The sequence below is a fragment of the Manis javanica genome, chromosome 9 (genome assembly GCF_040802235.1).
Source record: "Manis javanica isolate MJ-LG chromosome 9, MJ_LKY, whole genome shotgun sequence".
In the NCBI taxonomy this organism is placed as follows: domain Eukaryota; kingdom Metazoa; phylum Chordata; class Mammalia; order Pholidota; family Manidae; genus Manis; species Manis javanica.
In genome coordinates this window covers 115731501-115743961 of record NC_133164.1, presented here as the reverse complement: position 1 = coordinate 115743961, position 12461 = coordinate 115731501, and the positions used below count along the sequence as shown (strand labels likewise).

At 36.6% G+C, this 12461-nt stretch overlaps 1 protein-coding gene across 2 annotated transcripts in view; it reads right to left on the bottom strand.

Moving 5' to 3' along the window:
- Positions 1–2921: 2921 nt before the first annotated feature.
- Positions 2922–12461, bottom strand: part of CDH7 (cadherin 7) — a 116606-nt gene continuing 107066 nt past the window's right edge. The window contains exon 12 of one of the 2 annotated variants that reach the window (XM_037002383.2): positions 2922–4699. In XM_037002383.2, the coding sequence (XP_036858278.1) occupies positions 4530–4699 (170 nt within the window). In that variant the 3' untranslated portion in view covers positions 2922–4529. Of the gene's footprint in view, positions 4700–7047; positions 9782–12461 lie in introns of those variants that run through there. The other variant, XM_037002382.2, reaches the window with a different exon arrangement.

Sequence of the window (12461 nt, the reverse complement as noted above, 5' to 3'; positions counted from 1 at the left end):
CCCTTTTTGGCCTTTCCACAAGATCATAGGCATCTGTATATTCCACTAACCCATCAAGAGCTGGAGGACTCAATTTCATTCATTACTAATTTTCTGGTGAGGGAAACAAGCACCTTTAAGTACACGGGTGAAGGAGTCTCTGTCATAAAACCTGGCCTTCTTCACTTCTTCTGAGACCCAGTCCTAGTAACAATACACTCAGCTCTGACCCTCTGTTGAGGTTCCAAAGAAAAATAACAGTAATAATACAACAATCTTTGCCTTGAGCCTAGCACTGAAAGAATCCCTTTTACTCCCAAATTGTGAAATTGCAAAGCACAGCTTAGCTCTTTTATGAAGTTTATAAATGAAAACATCTACTAACCCCCAAAGTGTTTACGTTAGAATTAGTGACTGACATGCCACCTGAGGGCTGAAGAATAGCCCAATCCTTGACAGGCTACATTTTCTGGCTGTAGGACACACTGATGAAGGGACTCTGGGGGCCACGAGGATAGGATGAGTACTTGGAAGAGAAATAACCGTATCTTGATTTACGCCACTTACATCTTTATTATATTTCATCCTTTCTGTCCAATCTAAACAAACCCACTCTCTATCAGGGGAAAAATGCAGGGCTTCACATTGATCTGCAGTGACCTCAGATGAATCATTTAAACATCCTAGAGAGAAAAGATAAATTAAAACAGAGCCTCTATTTAATAATCTGACTTTAATTCAAAATGCTTAGGTGTGCTGCTCACTTCTCATAGGTGTGCCATGAGTTCTGATGAATGTACACAATTTCTATTTCCTCGAATTGAGGCTTCATACATTTATAACAATGTTTGTTAAATGGATCACTAAGCTGAATAATCAATCTGTGTCGTGAAGAGTGGATACTGCTTGCTCTAAAGGCAGAGGCATGCCAGGTCTCAGGGAAAGTGCAACCATGAAAGGTGGGAGTTAGATAAGGCACTTAAACATTCCACTGAAGTTCTGAGTAACAGAGATCACAATAAGTAAAGGCATGTTAGAATTCCACATTTTATACTTCTTGTTGTATAGAGTTCAGTTTTTTCTTTTTCCTGCAGCCTATGTAATTTTTTTTCAATCTATCTTTTAGTTTATCACATCTCTCTTATGCAGTGTCAACTGTAGCATATACTCTCTTTACTCACATTTTAGCTTCAAAGATTGTATTAATAACTTGGAAATGTACAATTTGGTTCTTCTGCAAGTATATATCCATCATCGGTAATCTATATATTATTCATGTTTTATTCTTTCATTTAAATCTTTTATACATTTTTTTAATGTTTTTGATAATTATAATATCTGAAGCTCTTTGGGGTTTTTGTGACCTGTCTCATTCATGGAATGTCATCTCTTGTGTTTGGTGATTTTTAATTGTTCATTCATACTTGACTGAACATACATTTGGCTGGGGGCTGGGCGCACAACTGGCCTCAAATGATGTCAGTAGCTTCGTGGGTCCTGGCCTGAGGGAGGGGCCTTGGTGCCTTCCACAAGCCCAGCACTGAGCAGACAGCCATCACTGGGGATATTTCAGTGTGCCCCGCTTATGTACAGTTCACCTGTGTGGTGTCCAGTTCATTGGTTTTAAATTTTTCTTTATTTCATTTGGCAAAGGTATAGAGCTTGTTGAGATTTTCCTTATACTCTTATGAGCCAACGATGCAGTAAGAGGTGTAGGAATCAGCAGAGAGTGACCCTGAGATTATCTAGTCTGCCATACTGCTGTGCTATGAGCATTCTCCAGACAGCGGACCCCCTCGGAGAGGTACTAGGCATGGCTAGGAACATAGTGGTGGAGTTTCAGTTTACTGGCAATATAAATATTTCGATTTCCTCAACACATTTTAACACAGAATTTCATGCCATTTTCCAATTAGGATTAAAAAAAAAAGTCTAACACTCCTTGTCAGGAAACTAAAGCCTAATTAAGATTGGAGAGTCTGATTTTTGAAATGAATTTCAATTCTCTTCTTATCCCCCAAATTGGAACACCATTTTTTTTCTTGAAGGTCTATGATGATAGGAAATATAATGGGCACAGTATCTTAAGGCTTTTTTCTTCTTTCATCTCTATCACCTGTTAAATGTTTCCTTGGATAAGTTCTAATTATTCTGAGCTTCAATTTTTCTTTATTAAAAAAGGTACCACAATGCCTTCTTTGGGCAATTCACACGGGCTTGTTAAAAAAATGAAAATCATGTATCACATTCAATTGTTGTGAGATGACATGTCTGTGGAACATTATTATTAAGATAATTGTATGTAAAAAGTCAGTCACTTAGAGAAAACATCAGACTTCAGTTACCACAGGCTCCTTTTCTGTACCAAGTGGTCAAGGGGTGTTAAGTTGGAAGCCGGGGCAGCATTACCATCCCATTTCAGTGGAGGATGAAGACCATCAGAGCAGCCTCTGCAGTGTCTCTGGTCTTTTGAGTTGTCAGCAATTTGGGAAATTATTTCCTATGATAATAACTTAATCTGCAACATTGTTTCTTATTTTTTAAATACACAGCACACATCAAGAAAATGTGGCAATAAACTAGCTCCCCTATTATCATTGCCTGATTTCCTGACTTGACTCACATTCATTGGGCACTTTGTACATAGCTCTGTGCTTGTAGAGTTCTGAAACGGTGCTTTAGTTCCTCTATCTGCTAAAAAAGAAAAAAAAAAGAGGCTAATACTTAATATTCTAGGAGACTCTCTGCCTGAAAGGCAGTGCTTGAGCTGAACGAAAATAATCTCTTCGGGTTCTGACATACACTCAGACCTCAAGTTTTTACTCAGTGTCTCCTTTCCAAGGCTAAATGAAACTACATTTTCAGGATTGATTTTGCAGTCAATTGAATTAGCATTTTTGAAACTCTTTTATGTCTATGTATTCAAGTGACTCAAGTAAGCAAAAACATTTTAGAAAAAATGGATTATTTTTAATACAACTATAATACAACATCATGAATACAGTTTTATGGCAATTACGCTGTATATTTTATGTATATGAATTGCTCTTTTCTCTAAATTTTGAGAAATTCTGAAATCTATAATAAAGAGTATCTTTACAAAATTGCAATATTTTAAAAGCATGTACACATAATTTAATTGTAGAGATTGGATTTGATAGCCCTAATTATCTTAAATAAAAACAAAATGTTAAAACCCATGTGCTTCATTTTAACATTTAGTCTCAAATTGTGTGCATGTGTGTATGCTCAGCATATGTAATTCTGTAAGTATATAATATATATGCAATTTGAAGCCTAATATAAAGTTGTATAGTGAGTTATTTTTCCTTTCCCTTTCCGCCTTTAAAATTACTATTACAGGTAAAATGCAATTGCTATCTAGTTATCTGGTCTGTTTTTTAAAAAAAGTTGGATTATTTTTGACGTGTTCATCATACTCAACATACTACATATCCCAGATCTTAATGTACAAAAACATAGTGTTTATATTCACAAAAAATACAGCTTGAAGCAGTAAGGTAGTAAAGCATACAATTTTTCCTCTTACAGAAATACAAACCATTATCATAATTTAATTCAATGAAAATGAGACTGCTTTTGAGTGTATGTTATCTTCTCAACAACCTCAGTAGTAACACAGCTCTTCATGTATTTGTTTATAATGCCTGTTCATAGGAGCTTCAAACAGAGATGAGTAGGTTTATTAACACTCATTGTATGAGCAGACCAGCCCTGACAAAGCAGTAGTGTCTTGGGTATATTAGTTTTTAATCTCTGATGGCTTCTTCATTAATAAAAGGCAAAGAAAATCTACTGAATATTGTAAGTGCTTTCAGATAATCAGAACAAGAGTACAGGATGGTTTTCATATTAAGGAAATATTATTGTATTCCAATTCTTAAAAGTGTTTTAAATAATTAATTATGCATATGCCACTCATGGTTCACAATTACTGAATTCCTTAGAACCTCTATTTCCTCTGAACATCCGAAGGTCACCTCATGTGTACTCATTATGGCATTTTAATAGTTGCTTCTATTCCACTGTCTGAGAACTGTAATGAGACAGGGAATAGCTAAAGGCCTTCGTCATTCAGTCTTCATTGTGAGTGGGAAGAAATTGTTCTTTGCTTATAATTTTTGCCCATGCTGATAATCTTTAATTTTATCAATGACTGAATTAGTTTGAATGAGACCCTAACCTTTATAGACCTTATAAAATGACTATTTTTGAGTGCTGGCTTCAGTAATTACGCCAGTTGTGTCTGAATATTCTTTCCCAACTTAGGATACTAATTGCGTGGTTATTTTCCTTAATGCGTATTTCCAAAAACAGAAATTATCTGTGTTTGCCAGATAACAATACATATAATCAAACTTATTGAATAATTTCCATAATTTTCCATAATAAAGCCTTACTTTTTTACAGTTTTATAGTTTACACAGCACTTTCACTTAATCATCTCACAAGCCTCTGAAGTAGACAGGATAGTAATTAACTCAATTTTAATCATGAAGATAAAAAGGTTCAGAGAATTAGAATGGCAATCAGGGCACAGTAAAAATATGCTGGAACTGGCTTCTGACCCAGATTTTACCACCACAGAGCCGGGGTACTTCCCAGTACACCACATAGACCCTAAAAAAGGCCAGACCTCGCTGACATTGCATAATAAGCAGCTCCCACTCCATAGTCCGAGTTAACAATGAGACTGCATCTATACAATAAAAATAAAATGAGGCAATTATTTAGATAGTTCAGCCAAATGCTCTCCATTTAGTACCAAAACCCTTCTCTTTATTTAAATTAGATTTTCAAAGCAAAACAAAATCTCTCTCCCTTCAGTCAGTATAAGACTTTGTGGTCTATGGCCTAGCAGGCGCTTGCCAAATGACAATAAAATAGTGGCATTTACAAGGTAATATTAGACTTTTAAGGTCACTTCAGACATACTTCCCAGTGCCCCTCAATCTCTCTCTCTCTTACACACACACACACACACACACACACACATTCTGAGCTAGTACCAGTTAGCTTAGCATAATGATGAAAAAGTGTCAGAACATCACACACTGGCTGTCTCGGTTTTGTTTGAAAAATTACCCCTGGAATTATACTTTAAAATACCTGCCAAATCACAGTCTCAATAACTCCCATTTTTTCTTAAGGGTTTATCCCTCTCCTCCAAAACAATTTCAGTATCACTCAGACTAGAAAAATGCTATTATTCTTACTCTTGTGATTACAATGATGATTAGTCAGCTAACATTATTATATTGGTTTTCCCTGACAAACTTTCATATACCATTGTATATACACACAATTTACATTATTCATCACTTAAAAATGACTCTATCTTTAAGTTCCTATAAACAACAGACCAACAGAAAATGAATTTCCTTATCAATTGTCATATACATCACACAGGCATCCAGCCATCCCTGGCCAGAAAGAGTTAAAAGTTGAAGCTTTCTTTCAATCAACTTTAATTAGATCAACTGTAAATAAACTTTTAAATGGTGATTTAAAAACAATTAGGGAAATTAAAGCAGTTTGTAAGTCAATAGATGTCAAACTGAAATTGAAAATTTGAAGATTAAGACTTAGATGGATTTTGTCTCTTGGAATGTAATTCATTTACACTTCTTGAGATTTCTATATCTGAATATAATGCTAACAGTCTGTTTTGGGCACGTGGGCCACAACACAAATACCACCCACACTTGGTTTAACTACACACTGTTTACATGAGAGTAATTGCTAAAGCCTGCTCAGCGTGTAGCCAGTGCATGTGGTTGCGCATGAAGTTAATATAATTTAACACATTCTCAGAGGGCAGAGTGAAAGATAGCTATCATTTCCTAAACATTATGACTTCCTGCTGATTTCCTGTAGTCACTCTAACTACGACTGTAGTCAGTTTCTGCAGAGCTTCATGTCAAAGGAAAAATTTACCAGGCTTATCTAAAGAATTGCTTGTAGAAAGATGTACTCAGTGTCTCCACAGAGAATCATTTCTTGCTGTCTCCTTTCTGATTGTTGGTGTGCAGTTGATTGTGTGATGTTTTAACACAGAATCTGGTTTGTGAACTCGGAACGATAATTTAGACTCGATCTGCTAATGTCCACTTTCTTCATTTGGTTTTTATATTTATGCTGACTTAAAATTACATAATGATAATTCAAACTAGGGGCTTGGGCATACTTCCATGGATAGTAACAGGTGAAATGCAAATTTTTCAGAATTGTTCAAAATATGCATTACTTTGTGGACTTGAGTTTTTAACAGTGCCCCCGTATGAACAAATGGAAAATACCTAAATTTGACTTAATGTCACTGCTTCCCCGTAACAAAGTAGACCCTCTCCCCTTTCTACTTGTAGCTCCAAAGATTTGATACCAGGATACTACATGCATCTATATTTTGAATTAGGAAAGTGAATTCCTTTCATGTCATTATTTGATATTCTAGTCCTTCATGTTGTATTTACAGCTGTGAGGTTTCCTTTTATAAAGTAATTTAAGCAGTGTAGTGTTGGTAAACATTTAACAATTGGTTCTTCGGGGGGAAAAAAGTGGTATCTGCTCATTTCTGAGGTCTAAATCACAGCTGATTTCAACCTACCAAAATGGTATCACTGCAACTGGAGCAGGGAAGAGATGTGCCTTATGGACTCTTGGTAGCTTGTTCTAGCTGGTGCCAGTCCCTCACTCAATTTTACTGACTAGATAACAGGCATTCATGTAAGTATCTTTAGAGAATCTCCTGGTTCTCCGTAAACATTCATTTTTATCCATCAGCTGTTCCAGTCTCTGGTTTTAAAATACAGCATATCTCGTAAATATTATGTGAGATAGTCATATATAGTATTAGATTTCAGAAGAAAAAAGGAAAACTAAATTAACAGACTCACTGGTATTACAATTAAAGTTTAGTTAGAGTGCTTCATAGAAATTCCATATAGGAACATTCTTCCAGCCATGTCAAACTTTTTAAAAAAATATAATTGAATCAAAGTCAATACTGTGCTGACATAACTGTCCACACATAAAATAGAAATTACGAACATGCAAGAATTTCAAATCTTTATTTAGATTTGAGCCTTTCTTCTCCCAACTATTACTGGTAAATAGAAAAAGAAATTTAAAAGCAAGAAAAAAATATATATGTCAAAAATGAAAGGCGAATGATGTTCCTTTTTACAAATACACCAAAATCTCTACTAGTATGTGCAACAATCAGCAATTTTGATGTCATAATCCAGGTTGCACTATTTTATCTTCTTGCAGAGAGAACAAGGGGATTATTACAAAACTCTTTTTATAGCACCCTGCTGATTTAACACCTATCTAATCCCTGCACCACATTCTGATTTTACTCAAGTGGGTGAGTGTACTTTTTTTTTTAATTTGAAAAACTTAAATATGTGACTATATGCCATGAACAGAATCTTTTATTTTGTTATAAAATAGATTTTTCATATATATGCATACTAATACAGCCAGAAGTGTATCTATCTAGTCATGAAACAATGTCTACAAAACTTTATTCAAATGAAAGGACTATGTGCAAAGAGTCAAATTTACTCATGTATTTATTTTTGAGGAAGCTAAGGCCACTTCCACATATTTCATTTCTAAAGGTGGGCTGCAAGGTTACGTAATCCTATGTGTTTTTCCTCATGGAATCCAAACATTAATATTCTGCTTCCAGTGTGTCTTTCAGGAAAAAGTACTTGTAGAACATGACTTCCTGTACAGTGTCTACTATCTGTAGATTTATTAGGAACCTAACAATAAGTTTTTTTAAAAAGAGAAAGGAGAGAAAAAATAAAATCTTTCTACTTGAAATATGCACATTAAACTAGTAGTGTTCTAGGGAAAAAATGGTAAGTGGAAATATTACTTTAATCAAAAAATTCTTTTAAGAAGCCATTTCAAACTCAAACATGTGATCACTTGAAACTCTTCTCACTTTGGCACATCCGAACCAGTAGAGAAAAGATAACACTGCTTGGTTAATGCTTGAGGAACATATATGCATCAGAACTGAAAGATGGAACTTGAAATTTCTAACATTGAGCTGGATAAAAAAATCGAGTCTTTTACTCAGTATTTTATAGCAGAAGAGGTTGGGGGAAAAACAAATTCTCGAAAGTCTTTGGAGCATATAGAACATGTGACCTTAAAAAATAAATCTTGCATCAAAGAAAATCTCAATTCTCTCTGAAATCTTTCTAAAATACAAATATTTTATTCCAATGTTTTGTACATTCTAATGGCTCAGAGGAACAACTTAAATGTCCTTGTAGCTTTATCCTTTCTGAAATGCAAACTGCAACAGGGCTTAATTGAGCTTTTTTTTTCCCCTCCATCTTCGTGCTTCATTTCCTTGATGTAGCTCAGACCGGAGAAAAATCAGCATGTTCCGACCCACTTAATACTACGAGGCAGTAAGATGGACCTGAATTTAGAGGAGATCGGAGCTCCGAAATAAATATAACACCACGTGTCAAATAAAAAAAGAAAAGATATTCTCCTGTACAAATCAGAAGAGATAATAAAAACCAAGGAATAGACAGCAACTTCTTTCCTACCTACACAAGCATCTCAAAATGACTGCAAACTTTAAGAATGATTTACTTGTTCTTATTTGGAACACTTCATAGTTTATTTGCTAAACAACAGTGTATGTTGCCTTATACCAAATTTTATTGGCTTGGATTGGAGGATTGGGGAGGATTTTCTAAGAATTGATCTATTGCTAAATAAAATGTATTTGCTAATCAACAGCAATAAAATTCTGCTGGGTTTTATAAGCCAGCAAGCTAAAAGCGTCACTGTAAATTAAATTTGTCCCAAGTTTTGATTTGCAAGAAGTCCCAGGACTTTTCCATGGCACATGGCGTTCTATTCCTCTCACTGGCTGTACCATGACGGTATATGTACAGGGCATCCGGTGTTCAGTGACAACACAGGGCCCTACTTACTCACAGAGCTTAGGTGCCTTGCAGGTATCTGAGAGTTGCTATCTATTCACAAACCTCTGAGCATTTCTTTTTATCAAAAAGCCTTCAAATGCTCAGTCTGTGGTCACTGCAGTCCCTTGGATAGATCTCACGAAGATATGCTTCACCAAGGCAGAGACCTAGACAGTTAAAAATGGAGAAATATTTACATCCATTCTCTTGAGCAAGTGGAGTTCCTGTTTACTGTACGAAGTGGGTTTTTTTTTGTTTTGTTCTGTTTTTTTGCTTTTTGCTTTTGCTTTTTTCTTCAGTACATTTCCAAGAAAGGTTCCAGGGCTAGGAGTACAAACCCTCCTGGCCGGTTCCGTACATGTCTGCAAGCCGTTTAAACCGAGGCCCCCAGTCACTCAGGTAGTCGTAATTCTGATCAGAGTTCGAGCTGATGGACTCTAACGAGCTGAGTGATTCGGCCACCGAGCCGTTGCCTTCAAAAGCATATGTCTGCAAGGAGTCATAAGGTGGGGCACAGGGATCCACGTTGGCTTCTTTCAGTCTCTCCCAGATAAACTCCCGAAAAATGACATTATCTGGGATGCTTTTGAAGGCAGGCCGACTCAAGAACTGAATTTCGGGAGTCACGTCCCTCCTGGTCTTGGCGTCTCTGATAACGTTGAGGTTCCTGAGCGCGGCCATGTCGAAGGCCTCGGTGTCTTCCTCTCCCCCACCCTCGTCGTCGTAGCGAACGATGTTTTCTCTGATGTCTCTCTCTTCGTCGAAAATCAGGGGCTCTTTGTTTCGTCTCCTCATGGTGACGATCAGCAGAATCAGCACTGAAACGATGGGACAGCAAAGGGAAGTATCAGTAAACTGGCCGACTGCCCCTCATGGAGGGGAAATTAGGCGGCGGGTGTGGAGAATCACAGATTTCTGCTCTTTGAAGGAAAATGAATTGGCCGCCTACATGCATGAGAATTCACAGCAGTAGATGGGCTGAAATTGCTAAAATGCCTTTAAAATAGAACACGTGTATACATCAAGAAAACCTTTTTCACACCCTTTCAGAATTGATGTCTCTTGAATATAACCTGCAAAGTATTTGACAGAGTCAACTGAAGGGCCAGTTCAAGATAAATACAATAATTTCAAAGCTAGGAAACACAACGGGGCTTTTTTGAACTCCTTAATTGCTGGAAAAGCAAAGTGACATTCGTAAATGTTTTGGGTCTATTTAACAACTGCAATTGCAGAAGGAAATGGATTATAGCATTTGGCTAGGTTCTTTGAAGAAATGCCTAGTACTTTTCTATGATACTCAGCTGTTACATACAATCCACCATGTCAGCCATATACAAAGATTAAAAGCTTCTCTATCATAAATTGAGTCCCACTTTCAGGATGAAATACTGACTGTGGTTTATGAATTATACTGAGAGAGAGAGAATCCAAGTTGTGAGATTTTCAGCATTAGCAAAGATAGATTTAAGAAATCAATCATCCCTTTAGGAATTTTTCTTCTTGTATCAAAATTAATAATTAAATAATAAAGCACACAGATGTGTTTGAAAACAAAGAACTACATTGGCTATTTTTTTTTTGGTTTAAACAAATTCAATATACTCTTTGCATGTTTGATTAATTATAACCAGTGTGAAGGAGTCTGTTCTTGGCTATGAGTGACCAAATGCTAGCTGAATTGGGAACACATCGGTAGATTTCATGGCCCCCTAATTAGGTGAGTATGAAGCATAAATGATTTTTTTGAATTTTGGAATTCAAAACATATAATGACTTTGTCTACAAATATCTAATTTTTGAAACAATATTATGTAAGCCAATTTTTTTTATGGAAGGTCTAAAAGGCCTTTTACTCTCAGCTTATTTTTAAAAAGCTGTTTACAATATTTATATTTAAAATAGAAGACATTTTGAATTGGCATTAAGAACACACTTGAAAATATGACACCAGGAAGGACATCAATATGGTTCAGAGCAATTAAATGCAAAGACTAGGGTGAGGCTTGTTTCATATTCTGTCTGCCTTAAGAAAACCTAAGCATCTAGGTACTTTGTATTTCAATTTTTAATTAAATGACTGTATTATCTTCAATGAAAATTATATGCTTTCTTGTGATTGATGAAGATATTTTTAGTGGAGATGTTTGGAAATGGTTGTGAAACCAGCTGTTTATTATGGCACTGACTCTCCTTTCTCATCCCCTCCCCACCTTTGCCCATTTGACCCTGGCCTATTGTTCACCATAAGCTCTACTGACAGTCTACCAGTTAGACATGGAGATCCATTTCTGAGACTTTCTGGCCACCTTACGTTGCCATGGCACATCTATGCCTATTCTTTCTTTTGCTCTTATTTACTACATTTGAATGTTCTCAACTGGCTTCATCAAGATGGCAGATCTGTAGGTCAAAAAAGCTTATTCTTGCATGCTTTTCATTTCTCAGACTGGCATTTACCTCCCTTCTCTGTTAAGTGGAGTTCCAACTTTTGTCTCTTGTCTTCTGAGAACTAGCGTTGCCACCACTTCAAAAACTGGGGTTCTCAACTGGGGTCCATGCCTTTCTACTGTAACATTCTGGCTCAGACCTTGAAAACTAATACATAACTTTGGGGTCAAGAAAGGCCTTGGCTAGGAATCCAGCCTGTCCACAAATCGGCTGTGTGATCTTGGAGAATCAACTTTAACTGAGCCTAGCTAGACATGACATTTCCTGACAACTGCTTCATTCACAGGGTGGGTTAAAGAGATACAGAGATTGGGGAATAACGTAAGTGAAGGTAGCAGAATGCCAGGCGCTTGTTGGTTTTCAAAAGAGTGTGCATTATCCTCTGGCTTATCAGAAACATTAATTCAAAATTCCATGAACACAAGCAAGTGAAGACATTGTGTTTCCCCTTTCACCAAGGAAAAACAAAGTAGAAGGTGTAGCAAATATATGCTAAAGGGCATACTAAATATTAAATGAAAGAGAGGAGAGGTGAGAAATGAAGGTGTGCATTTGACCTACACAGCAATTCTCTGGGATAGGTAGTCGCCCATTTGAGGGTTTTCTTAGACACGTGAAACAACCTGCCTGTGTTCAACAAAATGAAATGTAGTAACTAGAGGAGAGGCAAACCCCACCTCCATGTACCTCAAACCTTTGCACTTCCTGTGACGCTGAGCTGAGGACCTCCACAGAAGGTCATTAAGACACAAGCCGAGAGCCCAGGTAACACAGGCTGGCTCAGAGAAAGACACATCAGTGAGTTTTAAGACATACGTATAACTTCAGTTCCTGAAACTTTTTACATAGTTTCCTCCACAATAAAAGTAATTGTGACAAAAAGAGAGAGGGACCCAAAAAGGCTTCTTATTGAGAAGTCAAACCAAGAAGGTGGAGGTGAGCGTCAGAATTGTGATGGGTGGTCAGGTGGCAGCAGGGGAACATGAGAAATCTGTTACCCATGTTGGAAGCAAAATTGAGTGGGAGAAAATGTCCAATTGAGTACAA